Genomic DNA, 24,245 nt, shown 5'->3' on the forward strand with positions numbered 1-24,245 from the left:
CGGAGGGACTCTCACGGGGCTGAGGGGGAACAAGGGACGCCCCGCTCAGCACTCCTTAGAGAATGGGCTTCGAGCTGCTCTGCGGCCTCTGTTCTGCCCCGGCCCTGCCCCTGCCCAGGCAGGCAGCGCACGCTGTGCGGAGCGAGGTCTGACCCCGCTGCCGCGGCTCCGGGCCGCCGCGACGGGCAGCGACGCCGAGGCGGGGAGCACGGTAACTCATCCTCGGGGCCGAGTTGTACAGCAGCGCCCGGCCCCGGCGATGGTCCAGAGGTCAGCGAGAAGGGCCGGGGGGAAGCGTCGGGCGGGCCCACCTCGAGAGCTGCTTCCCTGGGCGCACCGCTGCCACCGCGACCCCTGCTCCGCTCGTCCTCTCCGCGGCGGGCCCGGGGCAGCTCGGTGCCACGCGATGTCCCCACTTGATATTTATTCCCCTAAGACAAATTTTGATCGTGTTTAAAAATAAAGGGAAGAGAGACCAACCGCAAGGCACCCCCAGTCCCGCCTTTGACGTGCATCACAGCACAACATTCAACCAACATGAAACAAGTGCTGAGAGCGGGCGCGGGGCGCTGCCTGCTCCTGCCCGCCGCTGCCTGCTGCTGCCGGCAGGGCCGTGACGTCACCTCGCTCCTCGCCCACCGATGAACGCTAAAGACCTATAGAGCAGAAAATAATACAAGCAAGCTCCGTATCTTGCAAGCCCTACGTGATTTTCCCCCCCTCTTTGAAAAAGCCCCTTTGCACTTAAACTCTCTATACATGTGGGGTGGCTTTTTAAACTCCCTCTATACAAACATATTTATTAAGAGCGATGGGAAGTGGGGGGTAGCCTATTTTTTTAATCCAGGCACCAACCTCCCCCCCCCCCCCCGGCCTCAGATGTCTGGCTGCTTAAGTGCAATCATCTATAATTGAGAAAAAAAAAAAAAAAAAAAAAAAGGAAAAAAAAAAAGCCATACGTGGAAATGTGTGTGTGAGAAGGTGCATCTTGAAGCAGGGTTTAGTTACAATCGATCTTGGGGGGAAAATATTGCCTATGGTCCAAAAATAAGGAGCAACTATGTCCTTCTCTCAGTTCGGATACCCCTACAGCACCACTTCACAGGTAAGGCGAGTGAGCAGCACTCACTTTTGTTTAGATTCTGCTGCTGCTGTCCAGATGTCTTGTCCCCCCTCCTTTTTTTTCTTCCCTTTCCCTTACTTAGAATATTTTTTTTAAAGGGCACATCTGGAGCCTTTTTAAAAAAAAATGTGCGTGTGTGTTTATGTCTCGTTTGTGTTGTGCTAGGCTTAAAGAAATAACTCGCAGTGTGCACAGCAAAGGCGTGTAGGAAACCGGTAATTTCCCCTCCTCCCCACCCTTCACCGTTCAGTTTTAAGTGCAACAAACAAATAAAAACATAAATCCCAGCTACGAGCGCTTTCCGAGCCCGCGGAGCGGCCGCGCTGCGCCGGGGGCAGCCCCCGCCGCTCCGCTGCCGCCCGGGCACCGCGGAGGGTGTGCGGGCGGCGGGAACCGGCACTCGCCGGGCTCGGGGCTTCCTCGCATTTCTGCAGAACCGGGCTGTGCCGTTTCCTCCTTCTTTCCTCCACGGGTCGGTCCTTTTCCTGTGTTTTATTAGGATCTGTCGAGGGTTCCCCCCCCCCCCCATGCGATTTCCGAACGACGTCCCCCACTCATACCAAGAAACCCTGTATTAACTAAGTCGTAGCTATATCGTCCTTCGAGTCACGATTTATTTGGGTAGAATTATTTATACACGGTAATCACTGCAAGATGTGCCTCCCTCGCTTGGGAAGTTAGCTGTCCCCTTGAAGTTATTGAAATCAAATGCCTTCGATTGCGTTGGCTGACATATTTACTGCTATGTCTATTGTCAAATTAACTGTAATCGCAACTTTTTGCCTTTAAATCAATGCAGATGGACCGAGCGGGGGTGGGAAGGATGGAGCCTTACGGATCTTATACCTTTTTCGGGAGCAATTATTTCCTTAAAGTTTTGCCTGCTTGATTAATCGTGCCCCCTTCCCAAGAGCTCCTGCTTCCCATCCGGTTTATTTCCCTGTTTCTATAATTAGTTGCTTCAGCCCGCGTTTCCTATCCCCCTCCTCACCGCCGCCCCCCCCCCCCCCCGCCCCTCCGCACACACACAGGCGCGCACACGTTCCTAAATTCCCCCCGATGGGGCTGCCTCGACAGTCACTCGGCGCCGTCCCGCTCTCTCCTCTCCGCAGTTCTTCGTGCCCGCCAGCCCCAGCACGACCTGCTGCGAGGCCGCCCCCCGCTCCGGGCCGGATGCCTCCTCGGCGCCGGCCGCCGCCTCCCTCTGCTGCGCCCCGTACGAGAGCCGGCTGCTGGCGCCCGGCCGCGCCGAGCTCAATGCCGCGCTGGGCATGTACAGCGCCCCGTACGCCGCCGGCCAGGGCTACGGCAACTACCTGCCCTACGGCGCCGAGCCCGCCGCGCTCTACACCGCGCTGGTGAGTGCCCGCCCGCCCGGCAGCGCTCCGGAGGGGAGGGGGGTGCAACAGGCGGGAGAAACTTGGCATTCCGCAGTCGGTGTCGCGGCGGGGGATCACCCCGAGGGACGTGGGACCGGGAGCGGTGCCGGCCCGTCGGGGGTGGGCGGCACGAAGGGACTCGGCTGCCGCGGGGACGCGGGGCTGCGGGGCGCGGCGGGGTTCCCGTCCTGCTCGACGCCAAACGCTGCCGGCTTCCCTTGCAGAACCCCCAGTATGAAATCAAAGACGGCGCCGGCACATTGCACTCGGGAATCGCGCAGCCCGCTACCTACTACTCCTACGATCATTCCTTGGGGCAGTACCAGTACGACAGGTAAAACCCCTTTGATCAGCGCCCGGCAGCATTAGCATCCCCCTGCGAGGCGGCGGCCGACATCAAACGAGGGGGACGGGGGGGCTCCGACCTGACAAACGTTGTACAAAAGAAACAAGGCGCCCGGGAGCAGCAGACAGCGGAAACCAAAGTTGGGCGGCGGTGTCAGGAGGGCAGGGGCAGGAAGGCAGATGGGCAGGGGCCGCATCGGCCGGCGGGGCGGCTGGGCCGGGCCGGGGGGCTCTTCCCGGGCTCCCGCCGGCCCCCCCTCCCCTAAACATCTCCCAGCAGGTACGGGACGGTGGATTTCGGTGGTTCAGCCAGACGCAAAAATGCAACGCGAGAGACGACGAGTACCCTCAAGACCTGGCTGTACGAGCACCGCAAAAACCCTTACCCCACCAAAGGAGAGAAAATCATGCTGGCTATCATCACTAAAATGACCCTGACGCAAGTGTCCACTTGGTTTGCTAACGCCAGACGGAGGCTCAAGAAAGAAAACAAAATGACCTGGTCTCCCAAGAACAAAGCGGGGGAAGAGAGGAAAGAAGAAACCCCGAGGGAAGAGGATGAATACAGTGCGGAGGGTGAAGGCAGAGGTAGGCGGGAGAGGCAGACGGGCGCCTCCAAGTAGGCTCGAAGTGACGGCCGATTTCGAGGCCCCCCCAACTTCCCCGCACCCGCACTAACGTCCTGCCGCCCCTTTCTTCCCCGTGTGTGTCCAAGCAGAGCAGAAGAGCTACAAAGAGGACAAGGACCTGCAGTTCAGCGACCTGGAGGAGGAGGAGGAAGATGAGGAGGAGGCGGGGAAGTCGGAGAAGGGCCGGACCAGCTCCCTGCAGGAAGCCCCCAGCCTGGGCGCGGCACTGCCCGAGGCTCCGCGGAGCGACTGCAGCCTGCCCGGCCCCTTCCACGCCTTTCCTTGTGCCAAGGCCCCCGCCGCGGACTTCGCCCCCGCCTCCTTGGCCGGCCCGCCGCCGCCCTACGCGCCCGCGGAGAAGCCGCGCATCTGGTCGCTGGCGCGCACCGCCGGGGCCAGCGCGGCACACGGGGGCAGCCCCGAGGGCCACGGCGCGGAGGGAGGCGGCGGCACGGCGGGGGAGCATCCCTTGCCCGCCAAGGCCTTCCGGAGCTCCGCTTTCAACCTCCAGCCGCTCCCGCGAAGCTGCGCGTCCCACCGCGGCCTGGGGGAGCCGTGCCTGTTCGCGGCGGCGGCGGCGGGCGAAGGTACCCGCGGCGGCGGGGCCGCGGGGACGGGCGGGACCGCGGGCCGGGCCGGGACACAGGGCGCGGCGTGAGCCCGCCCGCGCAGTGACACCCCCGGTGTTCGGCCGTGCCCAGGTGTCAGGTGCAGACGCCGAGGTTTCCCCGCTCCAGGCGAGCGGGCAGGGGAGGACGGGCGGGACCCGGGCCGTGCCCACCGCGAGCCGCTTGTGTCTGTGCAGGCTTCGGGCGGGGCGCCAAGGGCGGCCCGGGAGGCACCGAGCTGGGTGGCACCTGCCTGGACAGGCTGCGGACGGCGTTCCGGCCCGTGCTGCGGAGGTGAGGTAGGTGACGGGCCGGCTGCCGGGGCCCGACCTCGCACGAAGCGCACGCCAGCCCGCCTGGCCCTGGGACACCGGAGCGGCCCCGGCCCGAGAGCGCTGCACCAAGGCCGCCGCTTCGCCCCTCTCCCGGAGCTCCCGTCCGGGCGGGGCAGCAACCCGCGGCCACTTAGCACCAGCTTATCACCGCTTCTCCGTCCCGCAGGGCCGCCCGCCCCATCCTGGGCGCTGGCGAGGGGGCTCCGGCTGTAACGAAGCACTCGGCTTGACGCAACGCAAGAAACCTCTCCCCGGGCCGGCGATGGCCTCGCGGCTCCGCCCGCCCTCCCCTCGCCGGGGAAGGGCCGCCGCGGCACAACGTGCTGCGCACATGGGGCCGAGGGGCGCGGCGGGCGGAGCGGCCGCAGGACCGGCGCCTCCCCGCCGCTCGCCTGCCGTGTGTTCAGTATTGCCCAGTGACGTCTTTGCAAAAAGGAAGAAAACTCCCCACCCTAATATTTTCTCTTCCCCCCCCCCCCCCCCCCCCCACGTCGTGGTGTGTTTCTCCTTTTCCTCCCAAACCTGCGCTCTCTGCTCAGCGCCCTGCTCTGCCGAGGGGCACCAGTTTGAAGTTGCTCCGCGCCATCCCAGGGAGGAGAAGGAGGAGAAGCGGCGCAGGTTACGCCGGACTGTTTCTTTCCCGTCTCTGTACATACATACCGCTGAAAGTATTTTTCAGAGTCTCTAATTAACACGGATGAGCTGAACGCCACGAAGCCGTCAGTGACCTCGGAGCTCTCCAGCCAGGAGCCGGCACAGGCCGGGAGGAGCGGCCCCGGGCACCCGCCACCCGCCCTGGGGCACGGCCGGGGCACCCCCGGGCAGAGGGTGGCGACCGGGCGGCGAAGTAGGACGTTGTTTGTTAGTGGGTCACCGCCGTCAGTCAGTCAAAAGAGCAGTGCTGCACTTTACAGGACAGACGAGAAAGGGAAACCGTATCTCTGCATTATTTCTGTTTAATTAAAAGTGTCATCAAACACTTTGTGTTCAGACTAATAAACCAAGCAGGGATGAGGAAAGAATGTTTCTTTGTTCCTGTCTCTAGAAGCAGTGGCAATAATTTAAATTAATAACTGTGGTAATTAAGAGGTCATCTATAGATCAACCCGATACCTGCTATTTCCAAGTTCACCGGGGTCAGCATTTACATTAAGTCATTTGTGGTCAATAGAGTCCAATGAATTCTGCCTTAATAAATCAGGGAAATCAATCTTGAATATCGAGTAGACTTCTATATGTTTACTAAAGGCTACTCTAGACGAGTGGGGCTGCATAAGTGGGAGCCCTCTGGGTTTGCGACCGTAGAAGCAATTTGCAGGGGAAAGGAGGAGCGGCAGGTCAACGCGGGGAGATGTGACGGCGCTGCCCCCGGGAGCCCTTCCCGGGAGCGGAGCAGTCCCGGCTGCGGGGGCACTGTGAAAGAAGGCGAACTTTGTCGGGCTTTGGAAGATGCGGGGGGGAAAGGGAGGGGGAGGTAAATGCATACGAGGGCAGCAGGTGACGGCACGGCCGGGAGCGGGGCCCGGAGCGGGGTGTGGGCCCGTCGGGAGCCCTGCAGCAGATGCCCGGCCACGGGGCTTTCCTGCACTCCGGAGCAGCCCGGGACAAGAAGAGGCGCAGCAGCAGCAGTCTGTTGCAGTGACCCGAAGCTTAGAGAAGGGGAAATTAAGCTGCGAAAAGATAAACATTATTTCAAGTCGGATTTGAAGGATTAGGGCTTGTAATAAAGAGTATTAGGCCCTTTCGAAGGGTTCTTGCAAGGCGACTTTTCCGCCCCTCCTCTCCCACCGGAGAGGACAGGTATTATCTGCCTTGGGAACACATGTGCATGTTTCCCACGCGTGTCCGCACGGCAGAGCCAGGCCGGTCCTCCCTCCCGGCTGTGCTCCGGCCGCCTTCGCCCATCCTGCAGGGGAGAGACCCGGCTTCCTCCGGTTCCGTTTCCCGGCGGCTTTGGAAGAGGCACCCCGGGAAGGCAGCTCTGCATCGCCCTCCTGAGCTGCTCACGGGAGACGAAACCTGCAGGGCCCCCGCAGCCCGGGGCCGGCCAGGAGCTCCCCTGAGCTGCCGGCTCTGCCCCCGGCCCTGGCATCCCCCGGCCGCGGAAGAGCCGCGGAGCCCGCGGGGAGGAGCTCATTAGGCGGGTGCAGGCCCCGGGCTCTCCTTAAGGTAGGCACGAACGTAACCTGCAGGAGTCTTAAGGCTTTTATTTTTTTATATGTTACTTTTACTGCCCTTCTATTAAAGGTCAAGGGAGCGAGATGCAGATTATCCCGCCCGCCCAGGACTCCCCTGCAATCTGTCACGCCGGCAAGATATGTATCGCAAATCTCTCAAAATATAATCTCCGGGAATCATATTCCGAATACTGTTTTGATTAAAAAAGCGGGGATTGATGGAGAACTAATATCGGGAGCGGAGACTGCATGCGTCCAGGCACTAAACTAAAATAAGGGGCTCGCACGAACAGATTCGGCGCCTCCAATGCCATAACAAACGCATTTAAACCGTCTCTGTCTGAGCTTTGCTACGAGATGGGCTTTTTAATGCCGCTTCTCTGGGAAGTGAACTCGGGTTGTCCTGCGGGGCGGGAGCAGTCGGGCTCTGCCAGGCGGGCACTCGGAGCCTGCCGCTCGGGGAGACGGGGCCGGTGCGGGGTGCCCTGGGCCCGCCCCAGCCCGCCCGGGCGAGACGCAAGCCGGGCGGGCAAGGTGAAGCCCCCGCGGAGCCGGGACACCGCCGTAGAGCAGCGCTCACCCCCCACCCCCTCGCGGCACCCCGCTTGGCTCCGGAGGGCCGGGTCTCCCCCTTTCCGCAGCCCGCGGGGACGCGCTGGCACCGGCGGCCGCAGCCCCGCATCGCCCCCCAATTAGCGGCCGCGGGGGCGGGCGGGGGCGGCTCGTTGACGCGTCCCCCGCTGGGGTGGGAAGTTTCTAAAACAAAGTCGCCGGGCTAATGGCCCCGGGCGGGAGCGGCGGGGCCGCGCACACTCCACTGCGCCCGCTCAAAGCCAGCGCGACCGCGGGGCCGCCGCCGCCTCCGCCGCGCTCGCTAATGAAGTTTTGTCAAAGACAATTACGGGCCCGGCGGGGGCAGGAGGCCGCGATGAAAAGGCGGCTTTGTGCGGCCGAGACGGCGCGGCTCCCCGGCCACCCCCGGCCCTTCCTGCGCCCCCGCGGTGACCCCCGCGCCCGGCCCCGCTCCCCGCGGCGGCAGCGGCCCTGGTGCCCGGCCCCCAGGTGAGCGCAGAGACGGGATGGTGCCGGCCCGGAGCTGCAGCTTGTCAGCCCGGTCCACCGACGAGCGAAGCAAGCCCCGAAAAGTCAGGGCTGAGGCAGCAGCCTGGCTGAGGGTTTCTGTCCCCTCTGCCCCGCCGCAGAGGGGCTGCTGCAGTGGATTCCTGCTTCAGCGTTCTTGCATTCAGCTACTGGGAGAATTCGTCCAAAAACTACCAAACGAGCTGGCCAAATCTGTTTAAATATACACTGGAGAGACATGAAATGGGGTCTTGGACTGCAGCTAACTTTGGCTGCATCTGAGCCAGAGGAGGTGTGGAAGAGTGGGACAATCTTTCACCACCTTGCCCAAACTCCCAGCACTGGCTGCTGTCCTCCATCTCAGGTCCTTGGTCACCTCACCTCCCCACCATTCCCAGCCAACATGGTCAGCACAGAACACACTGGCCCTCTCCTACAGGGGATGGGAAACAATTTCTGAGTCGTGAGACAGTCTAAACAACACAAGTAACCAGCCAGACTATTGCTTCCCAACCTTTGAAGCACAGTACTCTTTTTAGGAACATAAGAGAGAATGAACCTTCCTTTAGTGCTGCATAAGCACACGAGGAGAATGTCCCTGGAATTGAAATGGTCTGGACCCCTCATCCCCAGCTGGCTGGTCCTGTTGTCCTGTTCCCCTACAGGTTTCCCATCCCACAATAAAGGGATGAATTTTACTGGCTTTGGAGCAACAAACCCCTTGAAGATCTCTTTTCAAAGGTGGCTACCACAGAAGTTTTAGCTTGATGTGGCTATTGAGGTTTTGGAGCAGTGGGTTGGAGCAATTAGTTCAAAATGATCTCAAAAACTGCACAAACAGCTCTCCAGGCCAGGTGTCATTTCAGGATCAAAGCATCTGTTAGAGGAAAATTATTTTTGCCATTTTCTTGCTGCTTTTTTTTTTTTTTTTTTTTTTTTTTTTACCTACTGTTCATCTGAAAATAAATTACAGGCCAGAACAGGTGGATAACATTCTGGAATGATTTAATGATTTATTTAATCTGGATTCCCTTTCAATCTACTTAGCAGGATGAATACTTTTTTTTTTTATCCTGAATCCAAAAGCCTCTCTTTTCATCTAAAGAAGAGAAAATACCCTAAAACACTAAAACACTGCTCTGCTGCTGTCAAGGTGTACTCCCCAGCATCATTACTAAACCAGTGGTAATGTCCGCTGTGCTCAGGGGCCTGAGAGGAAACCTCTGGAAAACCGAGCAGATTTAAATTTCTTTTGTTCCTTGCCATCTTCCTAGTGCTTTAGATATTATTTCCCTTCCTGGGCAGTGTTTAGGTAATAAAATAACTGATTGTAGTGTTCAATCACTTCCCCTTTAAATCTTAAAATGTGCAGTTTAAGCACTAAGATGACAGCTCTCTGACTTTCCCCTCATTGGGACAGCTTTGTGTACCACTGATTGGGAGTGGAGCTGGAATGGACACACCAGAATCTTCTGCTGCAAACACCTTGGGATGCACTGATAGCAAATGAGGCTAGGAGCAATTTTTTCAGGCACATTCACACAGGCCTTGTATCCTTTTCCTCGGTGAGCAGATCTTAGGTGAAACCTTCCTCTTGAGAAGCCTTGATTTTACTAAGAAGGGATGAGCAAAACCATTGCCCACTTACTCAGATGTGAATTTCTGATGTTGAGTTTGAGCTGAAAGAAGATGTTTTATGGGGCAGATACTCTCAGGACCTATAAAATGCTGAAATTCATGGATTAACTCCCTGGATGGCTCAGTTTGGTACTCTAGTCCCACTAGATGGTAACGTAGATGTGTAGAGGGGGACAGAAGCTGGCAAAATGCTTTGAGACATGGGGAACATTACAGGACATTGAAGGGGTTATAGGTACCACTGCCAAGGATGTCTCCACCACATGTGCCTGTCCACTTTAGTTTAATGGATTACATTAAGGTCTTAAACTGGCTTTAGCCCATCAGACTCATTTTTTGGTTTTTTGTTCCGTTTTTTTTTTTTTTTTTCATTCTGCACAGCTCAAAGTTTCCTGTTAGTCAAGTCCTGAGTTTGTGCTGTGGCACCCGCTCCCTCATGGTGAGGTGTGTTTGTAAGAATTTCTGTTACCAGACAAGACAGCCAGGTTGGTGAACCTTCTAGCCCACCCCCAGTCTGCCTGGGGTGGAAGAGAGAGAACTTGGAATGATTACCTGTCAGCCCTCCCAGTGAGGGTACTCTGAGCCACACTCTGAGCCCTCCAGAAAACCTGGCCCACATGAACTGGCCTCCAGGGAAAACATGGCACATACAAAAGCTAACTCCAGTTTTTAAACAAAAATATCACCTCCACGTGACTAGGATGATTCATTCAAGTGGATTCACTTTTTAATTTCAAATACACCATGTCATCAATGTTCAACATCTAAAAGATGGCCTCCACAGCCGTCTGCTTAGTGAAACATCTTAACTTTTTTGAGTAGCCAAGAAAAAAACAGTGAAAGGAGATCACAACCAATCCCACTGTTGGTCACTAACAGAAAAATCAAGCATCCATACTGCCATGCTCATGTTTTCTCTATGCAAACCACACGAGGCACAGAGAAAGTAATGGATTAGGTGCACAAGGAAATGAGCAACACGGAGCTCTGAGTCAGCAGCCTGCCAGGGATTCATGCTACACAGTTAAATCTTGTTTATCTGACCACGTGCTTTGCAGCCCCGCGACCACCATCTGCAATTTACTCTGGGGAACTCTGACAGCCTGGTCACCAGGCCCAGCTGGTACAAGACCAAGTGTTGCACGTCCTGCAGGTGGGTAACTCAGACCTGCCTGCCAATGCTCTCTTGCAGTGGTCAGAGCCCACCTTTCCTGGAGCTCAGTACTGCATGTGGAGCACCAGTGTCCCTGACAGAGCAGCTCCCCAGAGTGAGAAGTGGGTCATTTATTAGACCTACAGGACCACAGGAGAAACAAAGCTCTTCTCAGAAGTGTTACTGGCATGAGAGCTGAGATCATATTAAGAGTGGACGGTTTGCTGCAGCATTTTATCAGCAACAAACCAGTTTCTAGCCCACAGTCCGAACGCAGCAGTGATAAGGCAGGACAGCTGATTTTGCTTTGAATAACAAGTAAGCAAGAGGAATGGAAGCAGAAACAACTGCTCCTGTGAGACATGTGGTACCAGTCCTGGCTGGGTACCAAGCCTGACCATTATATAACCAGCACCTGAGGCACCACTGTTCCGGGACACTGTTTTATATTTACGAGACCTTTGCTTTGCACGTACAGAGAGAGAACTCTAAAATGGCCCACAGCCATCTGGGGAGTGAGGAGATGAATGGAGGAGTCTCTGTGAAACCCCAAAACCTGGACAGCCCACAATGGTAAAAATTGAAGTGTCAAAACTCTCCTCAGGCAGCAGCAGTTGTGCTGTCCAGTCATCCTGTGGGCATTTATTTGCCTGTTCCCTCACAAAGAAAGCCAAAACCACTGTACAGCAGCCTTGCTATCTGACGGGAAGGTGGTTCCACCAACTCATATATTCTTAGCTCTCTCACCCTGCCATTGCTACTTTGACTTCAGGAACTTCAGTATAAGCAAGTGTTTCTGTGCTGTTACAACATAAAAGCAGAAAAGGGATACAGTGACCAGGTTGTGTCAGGCACACCCGCAGGTCCCTGTAAGGTTGGGGGTTTTCGCACCCAACCCAACACCTCCCTGGCTACACTTGCAGGGACACCCTGCAGCACACACATCCTCAGCAGCGTGGAAAACTAAGTTTTTCAAACACACATCAAATTACTGACTTCTTGAACAGATAAATGTATGCTACATGCTTCTGTGAACCTTCAACATTTAGAGAAATCTAGGTAATGGAGATAATGCAATGATAACTGCTTCAGCTGTGGGAAAGGGAGCTTCTACAAGCAGGAATTCTGATTTCCAATGTCTCACCATCACTCAGAGCAGAGCTCATACACTTTCTGCTTCTATTTCATCATTCCCTTAGAGAGTGCATCTCACTATAATCAGGAGCACATCTGCCTATCAAGAATTACAATTTACCTGTAGAAAAATCAATTGCCAGTAAAACTCTTCAAGTATCATCCAGAATTCAGAAATGTAACACATATTACTCTTTTTCCTGAACTTTCCCATAAAATATCAGCTTACTCAGTATTCTGTGGCAGGAAATTAATAAAACTTGTCCTAGTTTCTCTCAATTACAGCAATAATATAACCTCATTTGCTCTTCGTGCACATTTAAAAATCAGGCTACAAATACAATTCAAGGTATTTCGTAAATGGAGCAGATGTAATTACAGTGTGGGAGTGTAGTCTCAGGGACAATTGTACAATTCCAAAAGTTAATAACAAAGATGTTCTCTAAGTCACCTTTCACCCCAAATCCTAAGGCTCATTGTAGGCTGCACCACCTCTAGCTCCACTCACTATGTCATTGAGATCAGTTTAACTTTCAAAGGCTCAAAAGTGACATTTTAAGGGCTGAGGAGAACCAGGAGGCATCAATGACCTAGTGAGCCCCACGTCTCTGCAGAACAGCAAGCTCATCTCTACAAAGATGCCCAAATCTGAATCCAGTGACTCTCAGGAACATGGTGCAGTGCTTGGCTCTCACTTCCCCCTTCACTACTGGCCCTCAAGTCAAACCTCTTCCCTCCTGTAAGAGTGATTACAAATTAGCACACCCTAATAATTAGTTATGAAATTCAATGCACAATAATGTTTCACACACTGTAGTTTTCTAAGCTTCACTGGTGCTGTGCTTTTCCCTGCTGAGAGAACCCCAGTGATGTCTGGTGGGCTTTTCCTTGAGTGCCAAAGGGATGTCACTGCAGTTACACTGCAGAGACCTAAATTTCAGGTCTGTCTTTTTTCTTATGGCAGCCCAAAAAGCCTGGTCATGAGTGCAACAGTCTGTGAAGGGATCTTGAACATCATCTGTCGCATGGCTGGTTCCCTCAGCCTCTCCCCAGAGAAAACTCTGTGCACGCTATTTGTTTTCAGAATGCGCTGGGTTTTGTTCTTCAGAATAAAACTTTTGGCCTGATTTCTTATGGAAACAAAACTCCTATAATCACTGTGGGAGAACACAAGCATCTGCCTGCCATTGCATAATGTCTTAAATTAACCAGCATATCCCAGCAATCCCTGGCATGAGGACGTGTGCACTCTGGCCTCCATCTCAAATAAATGGAGAAAAAGGTTTCTCCCATTGATAACCAGTAGAGTTTCAGAGCTATCTTCATCTCTAGAGAAACCCAGAGCACCTATGCTCCCAAGTCAGGCCATATGCTCAAGTGCCTGAGGCCCAGAGGGATTAACTTCAGCCTTGAAGTTGTACTTGTCCTCTGTGGTCACCCAAGCTGGTTAGAAATGAATGTTTGTTTCTTTTTTCCCCTAGAAACAATTGCTGTGAGTGATCACACAAATCAGCAGTGATGTGCAAAACTGAAAACACAACCCAAAATACATTTTTTTTACAAAACTGTGGTGGGTTAATACCAGGATAAAAGTATATTTCAAAGGACTAAAGTGATTTTTCAACAATAATTATTTGAGATAGAAAGTAGGGGCAAGACAGAGGAGAACAAGAAGTGGAGTCCCCCAAACCCAGAAGGTACAATGAAATCTCTGCTAGAGCTCACTCGTGTTCTTTAAGCCTTCCAACCAGGCATGCCAACATGTCCATAAAGCTCTGCTAGTGATGGCAATTTGTCCAAAGCCTGGGTCACAATTTTACCCAAATAAAGTGGAGAGAAAACCTATATGTGAAGAGAAGTTAGCCCAACCTGCCAGCTCCCACCGTGGCTCACAGCAGGTTAATTGCACCCTGGCAGCTAAAGAAAGAACCACTACAGAGAGATCCTGCTCAGGGCACTGCAAACGATATGGGTTGTGTGCTCTGAGGTATGGTTTCAAGAGAGCTGCTTGGGTTTAGGAGTCATATACCTGTTTATTATATTGATAAATGACACATTTTTCCTGCTTGATTTGTTGGGGACTGAGTGACCTGGCAGTGAAACTGACTTGATATTGCCACTTAACTCTTATCGATGTCTCTTCTGGTTCGCCTTTTATTTGCATAAATGAGAAACAGAAAGGGACCATTATTCTTTAACAGAATCATACGGGGTTCCCTGAGGAAGGCTGATGGATGTTGCAGACACACATCTCCCCAGGTATCAAACCAGTAACAACTTTTGTCCTCGCAATCCCACAGCCCCCTCTCAGTGACCCCTCGCCCCGTGCTCAGCCAAGGCAGAGCTGACAGGCCAGCAGTGTTTGCTCAGCCACAGGTTTGACACTTTAACACCTGAAGTGTGTGGGCAGGAGCAAGTGAGAAAACATTAATTTATAATTTTTGTAATTAACCTTAAAAAAACCCCCCGATACCCATAAATGTATGACTGCAAACATAAATATATATCTATGCTTATAAATGGGCATTTTTATAAATTAAAATGTGATGCTTTCTTATGATAGAAGGGGCAAGAAAATGTTTTTCTGGAAGGAAAACAGAAAGACTGAAAGCACTCAAATATCACAGAGTTGCAGCTTGGGGTTTTGTCTCAGTCTTGCAAAGATTAAAACAATATTCTACAGCTGCATTTCACTCTATCATATCTTAAAATAAAATAATATTTAAAACCAAACCAAAACTAAGGACCAATTTTTGTTGCTTAATTTCACAAGGAAAAATACCAGTGAATATATTAACACCACCTTCCTGTAAGTGAGACTTACACCAGGAGGGGTCTTTGACAGGGTCAAAACAAAAACTTCAGTCTGTCTCAGAAACTCAGTCACCACCATAAAATTCTGGTGAATGACCCTTAATACTCCGGAATTTAATCCACTTCAGATTCAGATCCTTAGTACCCACTCACACCTCTGCAAAAAGTCTTATGGAATTAAATGGAGAATGAAGATAAAAAATTAATTCTCTTAACCATTGAGATATGTATTTTCCTATTGTTTGCACTGCATAGTAGTGTTAATTTTAGCAGACAGCCCAAAAGTCTTAAAAAAAATTACAAGTGTCTTTATAATTCATAAGATTTTTTTCCCATAAGGCATTTCTTTTCCTTTTGTTTATGTTTTGGAAGGAAACATCAGTAGTACAAAGAAAAGGTGCTGCACAGAAAAACCTACCCCAAAAGAGATCGTGCAAAACAACAAAAGAAATAAACACAACCAGGAGGAGAAAACTCTGCAAGGGGGTCCCTGGTGGAAAGAAGTAAATGGGGTTTTACACAGAAAAACTCTTATATTTTTTAGTAACCAGAAATCCTCTCTTTTGCTGTTTCTTTCAAATCGAGTTCTCTCATCTAGGAATCCTCTTTTTGTTTTATGCCAGCAATTGAAACAAGCTTATTATTTCTCTTTGCCAGCTGCTGGAGTAGGATTCAGGGACACAGTCCTGTACTACCAGTCCTGCACTGTGAGTCCTGCAGTCCTTGTGTTCCAAAGGTCACCTGGTTCCAAAATCAGACCCACAATTTGAGGGAAAAAAAAAATTTAAAAAAAAAAAAAAAGAAAGAAAGAAAAAAAAAAAAAAAAAAAAGAAAATGAACCCCAAAGTTTGTGCATGTCTTTCAAGGAAATTAACTTTTTTCCTGACCCATTTTTCTGTGTTTGTGCGTCATGTGCTTATGGAACAGATGAGTAATGAGCATTGTGACCTATAAAAATAGCAGAAGATAGGAAGAAAAAAACCCTGCATTTACTTTCAGGTTTATAAAATATTAGTATTTATGGATAAACCAGAATGGAAGGGACTGGGCCAATATGGAAGTTTTGGCTGTTTCTAACTCCCATCTTTGAAAAGTTTGGAATGAGATTAGAAAGGTTTAGGAGACCTGAGCATCCTCCCCCAGCCAGTTCACAAGCAGAAGCTGTCTCACAGATGGTGACAGAATGGCAAAATGACCAGATTATTTTCATGTTCTCCACCAATTTGCTTCTTTTTGGAGACACCAAACCCCATCAGACACTGATTTACCAAGGAGAATGGAACCAGTAGACTCTTGCTTGCCCCCACATTTTTTTTTTCTCCTTTTAAAAAAGCCAAACCCCCAGAAACCACTGGCTGACATGGAATATATTTCCCCCTCACCAGGCAGCTGACACACAGCTGAACACCCACTAACTGCATTTTCCTGGTGGGCTCAGAGGTGTCTCAGAACCTGCCAGTCAGGCAGTCTGTCCTCCACGGCAGCAGATTGTCCCAGTGACTAAACTACGGACGACCCATCAGCTCTCGGTGGCCTAAAATCCCTCCTAAATGATCTTCAGCTGCGAAAGAGCAGCCACCCAACAGAAGAGCACCATGACTAGGAAACCAGCAGAATCCCTGGCTCCTTTTATGGAATAGATTTTTAAAGAATAAAGAGCAGCACCCTCTCCAAAGAACCTGAGCGAAAAAGAGCAGGAGGCTGTGGCTCACTTCAGCCTGCACTGCAGCAGGGAGGCAGCAGTCTGTCTAGTTTGGCTTGGTAACACCAAGAGAGATGTCATAAGCCCACCACGTGCACAGCTGTATCCCATAGTTGTCCTTTTGCTGTCTCCATTGCCTTTGTTGCTATGTGAACTGGATTAAAGCCAACACAGATGCACTGCACTCAGTGCCACACTGACGGCTCCTTGAAGGGCTTGATCAGTTCAGCTAAACCCAAAGGACACAGAGAAAGCACAGTGCAGCCCAGCCAGCTACCTGAGAAAATCTGGAAAACAGGAATATAAGGACTAGTAATATTGGAACGGAAGAGTAATTAAGCACTAGATCAGATGATCAAGAGACGGTAAATTCTCCATTTCTCGACACCTCCAAAATAAAACTGTGTGTCTTTCTAGAGGACATATTCCAGTAGTTCCATCCAGCTACCAGAGCATAATCTAGCCCACTATGTATACAGGCAGAGAAAGCAGAGAATCTGATTGTCCTTCCTTGCCTTGAAATGCCCATAAACCACACTGTTTAGGAAATCAACTTTCCTTCATTCCAGGATGTAAGGCTTTTTGGACTTTTTTTGGTTTTTTGGTTTTGGTGGGGTTTATGTCTCAGTCAGGGACCTGCATGTGAATTACAAAAAACAGCAGTAAAGACTACTCTAGGGACAATCATTGCAGAGGATTTTCCACTGTAACCTGTGCATGCATTTTGATGGATAGTTTTGCAAGTATTGCAGCACAAGCAAATAAATGGCAGGAATCTCTGCAGAAACAGTGGTGCTCAAGCACAAAATGTAAAAAACTGAAGGAAAGCAAGTTCCAACTGCATGGTTTTGCCTATTTGCCCTGGAGTTATATTTAGCCATGCAGAGAGGGAAAAAAAAAAAATCTAAACCAATTGTTTAGTGCTCAGACAACAGCCTATTAAAATCGCCCTTGTTACTACAGCAATAGTACATATTTACAGGGATTGTGGCTGATTTTGATCAGCCATACCAAGCCATGCCTCAACCCATTTCATACTGATTAGAGTCTGGTCATATTTTAAGTGTCTATGAAATTATGCAAATGGAATCTGTACCAGAAAATCAGATTGCCAGATAATTGACCATTAATCTTTGATAAAAGTTTAAAAAAATTAAAGCAATCAGAAATCAGCTTAGCGTACTGTCTCTTGGGCCTTATTTTGGTCTAGTAAGTCTGTACACTAAGCTGATTTCTGATTGCTTTAAGTTGTAAAAATTGCTTTTTAACCCACGGATATCAATGAGATTGCACCTGGTGTAAGTCGGGGCTGAATTTGATCCGCTGTGTGCCTTAATCACAGTATATTTTTGTTAAAACCCAGTATTTGTGTGGATCTGTAGATACTGATTTGTTCAAGCGCACGATAATCTCCCCCTAAGCCCGTCAGAATACAGCAGGTTAATAATGCTGTAAGTAGAATCCAATTTATTCATAAAACACCGGAACGCTTTAACCAAACTGTTCTTTTGTGGCGAGCCCCCTCCCGCCCGGCTGCGGCAGACAAAGGCTCCTGCCGCAGCCGCTGGGAACAGGGCAGGACAACAATAGCACGGCGTCTGTCACACCAGCGTCTGTCTGTCCGTCCATTGGGCACCGGCTCCCTCTCCAGCCTCCGTGTAGCACGGCCAAAGGCACCTCCTTCCCAATCCCGCAGGCCCTGGTACCTGCTTTGGGAGCGAACTATCGTTCCACATCCTTAACTGTTATTTTGATAAGTGCCCCAACATTTTTGGTGGCAGCAGGAGCGCCTAATCCTGTGACAACATTCCAGCCCATTAACATTATCTCTTAATTAGCATATATAAGCACTTGCTGGGTGTTTATCGGAATTCAATGAGCACATGCTGTAGAACTTCCTTTCCTCTGTGACCAACAAAGTAAATAAAAATCCCACATGCTTCAGTAGAAAGTTAGATTTGCTTTGTATGGACTTGAGGAAAGCAAAGTCTTTTCTATTTAAAGACTCCCCGTGCAAACTGTTCCCATGAACTTTGGAAAACTCCACTTATTTGATCCTCCCTTTGTCAGCAATTAGGAGCCCTTGCCAGGAATCACAGTTGTGTCACATTCTGTGTCACCTCAGCACGGGGCAGAGATGATCTTACAGCCAAGGGCACTCCAGCCCAAGTATGAAAAAGGAAGAGAGAGTGACAGAGGGACAGACATCAGCCCTAATAAGGAAGGGATAAAACCATACTGGCCAAAATGACAGAACCACCCAAACCACTACAAAGGGATTCAGGCAGAAAGGGACACCCAGGTTATCTGTGATTAAATCAGAGCGAGGATGGTTTATTATGGAACTTTGATTTTTCATTAAGCTGGATTTTAGGATATTAACTAAATGTGCATGTACAATTCTGTGCTGCTCATCTGTATGCAGAGCCAGAGGGCCGTTCACAAGCTGGGGGCACATCCCACACTTCTCCCTTTTTTACAAGGACTGGAGGCAGCTGGAAACAGCCACACAACAGGGGGGTCACTGCACACTTCTTCAGCACATTTACTTTTACTTACAAGCCCCATGACAACTCCTTTATCCAGAGCTCCCCTCTACACTCCTGCTCACAAACACAATTTCAAAGCTGGCAGTTTCCACAGCTGTCTGTGCCTCCACCCTCACAGGGCAGGTACCTGATCTGCATAAGTTACCCTTGCACAAACATGCAGACTGCTGTGCAGGGCCCTTCCATGATCTCTGGGGAGGGAAAAACCAGCCAACCTGCAACACAGGCCTCAGATTCATCCAAAATTAAAAGCTTTTGATAAAATTACTGGTTAAGATAATTAATAAAGTGAACAGATGACTGGGAAGGAGGTCCATCATTCAATGTACTCTGGGATTTCTAGGAAATAAACCACCCAGCATGCTTTAATTCAACTGAGAGCTTGTGGGTACCACAGTGAAAACATGAACCCAAACTCTATGCCCTGCATCACACAGGGGGCTAAACTAGATGCTCAGAACATTTTCTCCCAGGGCAATAAAGTTTGCTGATGTGATGAAATTTTTTGTGAGAAACAGAAATCCAATGACCTTCAGCTCCCAGGGATGTTGCAGTAAGAAGATTGCAACACACTGATAGGGATCCAAATGTTATACTGTTGTTACAGATCTTATACTGCTGGTAGAGCTGTACCCAAGAACTCCATCATACCTAATCAGCACTGGTAAACTGTGGTAGTGCATCCATTCCCCTCTCCCAGCCTCTTTTTAAAAGAATTGTACCATTACAAGCCTTTTTTTGGCAGCACTTTCTCATGTGCACAATGCAGACTATTAGGAAAACCTCTGATCAAATACTCCTGCAACTCAGCACCTTAGGGAGGCGACTGATTTCCAACCACTTTCTCCATTCCCATCAATATGACGTTCACATCCCACTCCTGCTGGATTTCTCCTTTCACCTTCTTTCATGGAACTGTCTGCTCAACTTTATAGCACTTGGCCTATGCACATAATAGGAAGTGACTGTCTTGCTAATGATTTTTCAGTGCTTAGGTGAGTAAAAGACAATATGAACTAGTGCAAAATGAGATGATCCAGTGAGAAAGAAAGTAATTGAAACAGAGGTTGCCTTCATCCCTTCATCCTCTGGCATGCAGCAAGGATCTATTGGATAGCTTCTGCTGATCACTTGAAAACTGAAGTTATGAGCACGCATGAGTGTCCAGGCACAGAGCATAAAAATTCATCTTCAAATGCTCAGACATGGCAAAAATAAGTCTCTAGATGTGGATGGAAATGTTACCACAGCCACAGCGTCAAGGCTGTTTGTCCTCAGGCATCTCTTGTCCCATTCCAGGGCCTGGCCTCATCTGGCTTGACACAGCAACTTGTACGAGCTGCCCTCTATGATCAGCCATTGTCCTCCAAGTGCTTTAACTGAGCAATTCATGATTCTGCTCTTCCAGGTATTTTATCAAGGGAAAAAAAAAACCCCTCGTCTAAAACTACTCCCTACTGACAAAGCCCTAGAGGACCACTGTGGTGCGGACTAAGACCTTGCAAAACGTGCTTCAAGATTGTCAGAGAAGCATTCCTGGATTAGCAATGTGCTTTTCTCTGAATGCTTTAAACTTTAAAATTTTTCACAAGACTGCTACTTCTTGCTTGGTGGTTTGTAGGAATATGTTTGCTCATCCCTGACCTTTGCCAGTGACTCAGAGGTGATCTGGCCTGGAATGCCCCCCCACCTGCTACAGCAAGACCATGGAAGTAGCAGAGCTATTGGAAGAAAGCCTTGCCAAAGAGGGGGAAAACACCAGACTATAAAGTGAAATTTGACAGTCATAGGAAAAGGTTCTCTGGATTTAGATAAATCTACCTGGCAGTGAATATGTTAACAGTTGACTGTAACTGCTTGGAGAGAAACAAGCTGCTTGGATGCTGGCAGCAAAAATCCTGCTTTATCCAATTCCTACTGTGCCAAGCTCCTCCACCCTCTCTCAGAGCAGCACTTAGACAAATGCCAACATTTTAAAATTAAATGGCCCCATCATTATTAATTCATTTGGTATTCATTGTAATGACATTAATCATAGTAAACTGCAGCAGCTTTATTACACATGTAATGTGTACTTTCCTAGAATTTCCCTGTAAAATCTCTAACATTGCTAACAATGTAAAGACAATGAGACATTACAACCAAGCAAAACAATAATAAACACACAACTCAATAAATCATTATTCTGCCCACAAGTATGTTAAAAAAATAAACTCATTTCAAGACTAGAGGAAAAAACAACATGCAATAAGTGACATCAGTGAGTTTGAGGCTTTTGGTTGCAACAAAGAAACAAAACAGCATGCTAATATGACATTTACAAATAATACCTAACCACAGCCTAATTAACTTATTGTGTGCTTACTAAACTAGCATACATATTATATTAGAAGAAAAACACTTATTTGTTCTGTTGCTAAGAAACTTCAGACATTTGCATATTTAACAAATTGTTAGAGTGTTTTTAACCAGAACCCATCACTATTTATAAAAGACAAATTTAAAACATGAGATCAAAGACACAACATTAATTTTTCTTTTGTCGACTGTCTTTGTTCAATAGCTCAAAGAAGCAGTTTTATTGCCGGCTGATACATAATGAAACATCTGGTATTTTTCTGAATTACAGCAGAACCCACTAATAGTCAAGGGCTTTTCTGTATTTCTCAGGCACCAGCCAATGTCCTACAGGGACCAATCCAGCAGCCCTTGTGGAACACGCCTTTGAAATCCTTGCAAGGTCCTTCTGAATACGGAGTTCAGGAATACCGCTAATTTTTTTTTTTTCCCTTTTAAAGGCTCCAGATGTCAGCCAATTTTAATTGATCTTGTAAGCTGTGCAAGAGCAGGAAATGAAAGCACAATATTAGGGAGCCGAGGCGGTGAGTGAAGCCCGAGGGTTCTCCACTCACTGGGAGATGACGGTGGACTCCGTGCCCATGGGCATTAAACTGGAGCAGCTCTGGGTCACTGTTTTACACCCTGAGCAGAGGCGTTTGCCAGCTCACCAGGGCTCAGTGCAGTGATCGGCAGAGCTTGATCCCCCCTGTGCTGCCCAGTGAGCACCGGTACCAGTGGGAGCCTGGCCCAGCACTCTCTGCCTGTGCAGCCCCATGGGTTCCACGTGCCCTGAGCCAACACAGCCACGTCCAGGAACACTCCTGGCGTGTCTCTGCCCTGCTCTGCCCCCTCCAGCATGTTCCAGGAGGAGCAAGATGAAAAAGGAAAGCAAGGAGACCCTGGAAGGAAACATGAAAACTCAGGAAGCTGAAAAAAAAACCAAGGTAATCTGAAATTTGCTGTCTCTGGGCTACTTAAAGTGGAAAAGATGTCATGTTGAGCTAAAGCTCTCCTCAAAAAGCTACCACAGGGACTGTCATCCCAGAGCTCTCTTTCCACTGACAAAGGTAGGGGATAGTCAGGTGTCTCCTTCCTGCCTTTTTCTCCCTTCTCTTCCTGTCTTGCTAAAAATTCTGGCCCAAGGAATTCCTGTGACAGGGAAATATCCTGCTACACTCTTGGGAGCAAGCTAATAAAATTCGTACTTCCTCCTCAGTCTACTAAATACATACATTTATGATTTGAAACAAAAAATCTCCCAAAGAAAACATGGGATGATTAAAATCATTATTTATGAAAGCAAACACTGAAAAAATAGTAATTCTGCTACATAGTAAAATTGCCAAATGAAAGCAATAGTCTAATTCAGTCACCAACAGAGGTTTTTGAAAGATTTTAAAGAATTCCGAGGCAAAAATCTCCTTGCAAGGGAAAACAGTTTGCAATGGCTTCAGTAACAATTCTGTACAAACTTTAGAAGTAGCAGCTGAGTGGAGCAGTTTAAGCTGTGCAAGGCAGAAGATAATTCCGTCCAGAGGAGCTGGGTGTGACCAAGGCTGGGTCTGGATGTGACCAACTTCAGCTCTTCCCTGTGCCCAAAGAGCTCCCACCTACAACACACAGGGGAAATCTGCTGAAGAAAACTGCATTTTTGGCACAGCTCAGCAGGTCCTGCCAGCTCTGTCCCCTCGGGAGGAGCAGCTCGTGCCAGCAGCTCTCTCCAGCTCCCAGCAGCATCACACAAACTCCCCTGCAGCAGGGAGGGCATTTCTCACTGGGCTCCACCACAGGGTCGTGCTGCATCACACTGAGGAGTAGAGATGGAAGAACATGTACAAGATGAATTTGTACATTTTTAAAGCCTCTGTGGGTTCAAAACACACGCAAGTCTATGGCCAACAGTAACACTTGTCTCTTAAAACTTCTGAGGCTGTGCATGATATGACTTCATCTGTGACTCTGATAGATGGTTTAAAGCTCTTTTTTCCACAAGAACACCTTATGCACTTCCAGCCCAGCACCTGTGTTAGTTAAGATGAAGCAAACTTTGTCCCAGAGAGCTTACTGCGCTGGAAGGTGTCTCCATGGGACACTGATATCAGGAGGCTGTAGCCCAGCTGGGCACGTTCATGCTGGCTCTAATCCACCCTGTTGGCGGCCCATGGCTCCAGGCTTGCAGAGGTAATAACCTTTCTCCCTTTTCCCCACGTTGCAACATTTGCATTGCAGCAGCAGAACCCCTTCATCCCCAGCAGCCATCCTGTGTTACGAGCACTCTTGGATTTGTTGCATAGACATATTTTGAACAGGAAAAGATTGGAATCTCCAGCAAAGCAGGAGAGCGCTGCCCACAGCCCTCTAATTACAAGTAAACAATTATTGTTCATCTGTATTATCTACAACTGAATTTTGGGCATGAAATAGGAATGCCTGAATAATAGAAAGCAGTGCCAATAGTCTCTGTATACACACAATTACAAAGCTCTCACTAATAGCACCAAGTGCTGCAGTTTCTGTTTGAGGCAGAGGATTCTAGTTGTAGCCAAATCCATTTCTCAAATTCTTCTGGGATGCAAAAGATCATGTAGGGGAAGTTCTTCTGAAAGTAATAACAACAACAACAACAACAATAATAGTAAAGTTAATAAACATGTTGGTGTGTAAAGCCATTCCCAGAGCACAGTCCATAAACCACCAAAACTGCTTTGGGTGAGAACACCACAGCTCTTCAGTCAGTTCTTTCAGGGCAGACTGGCAGAGGAGCACAGTCTGACTGAACACCCAAAAGAAAAGCATTTGCCATTCCCTGAGCTCTGCCTGGTGGCAGGTAAGGAGCTGCCTGCTCTGCAGGTCTCAATTGCTCTCTCTCTGGCAGAGCAGCCCAGGAGGCACACAGGGAGTTTCAGGCAACAGGCAAATTCCAGGCGTGCGCTGGACACGCAGCCAAGCTCTACCAACCATCCTTGATGGGAATGCTACCCCTTCAAAATGACTTAATCCAAGTTTTGTGTTACAAACATGCAATACCTCCCTGCTGGAGCACTACAGCTTTTCTAACCTGGCGGCTTTCTTCAGAAGAGTAAAGAGACTCAAAGGCACATTTTGGGCTCAATGGACAGCTGTAGGTGGTAGTGGCAACACCACCAACATCACAGTGACCAGGATGGAAAAGAGCACAATGAGAATAAATTCAAGAAGTTCCAATAATTTAATTATTTTGCATTTTCAGGACACAGCAT

General features: G+C 49.6%; 1 protein-coding gene across 1 annotated transcript; it reads left to right on the forward strand.

The window, feature by feature from the left end:
- Positions 1 to 1,036: 1,036 nt before the first annotated feature.
- Positions 1,037 to 5,614, forward strand: IRX6 (iroquois homeobox 6). Its single transcript, XM_066194341.1, is given in 7 exon segments — positions 1,037 to 1,105; positions 2,236 to 2,481; positions 2,727 to 2,836; positions 3,128 to 3,435; positions 3,566 to 4,063; positions 4,282 to 4,378; positions 4,586 to 5,614. Coding segments are annotated over 7 exon segments (1,392 nt in total). The 3' UTR covers positions 4,650 to 5,614.
- Positions 5,615 to 24,245: the final 18,631 nt, after the last annotated feature.

The sequence above is a fragment of the Chamaea fasciata genome, unplaced genomic scaffold, assembly GCF_029207755.1.
Source record: "Chamaea fasciata isolate MVZ Bird 193981 ecotype frontalis unplaced genomic scaffold, bChaFas1.0.hap1 SCAF_12, whole genome shotgun sequence".
NCBI classification, from domain to species: Eukaryota; Metazoa; Chordata; class Aves; order Passeriformes; family Sylviidae; genus Chamaea; species Chamaea fasciata.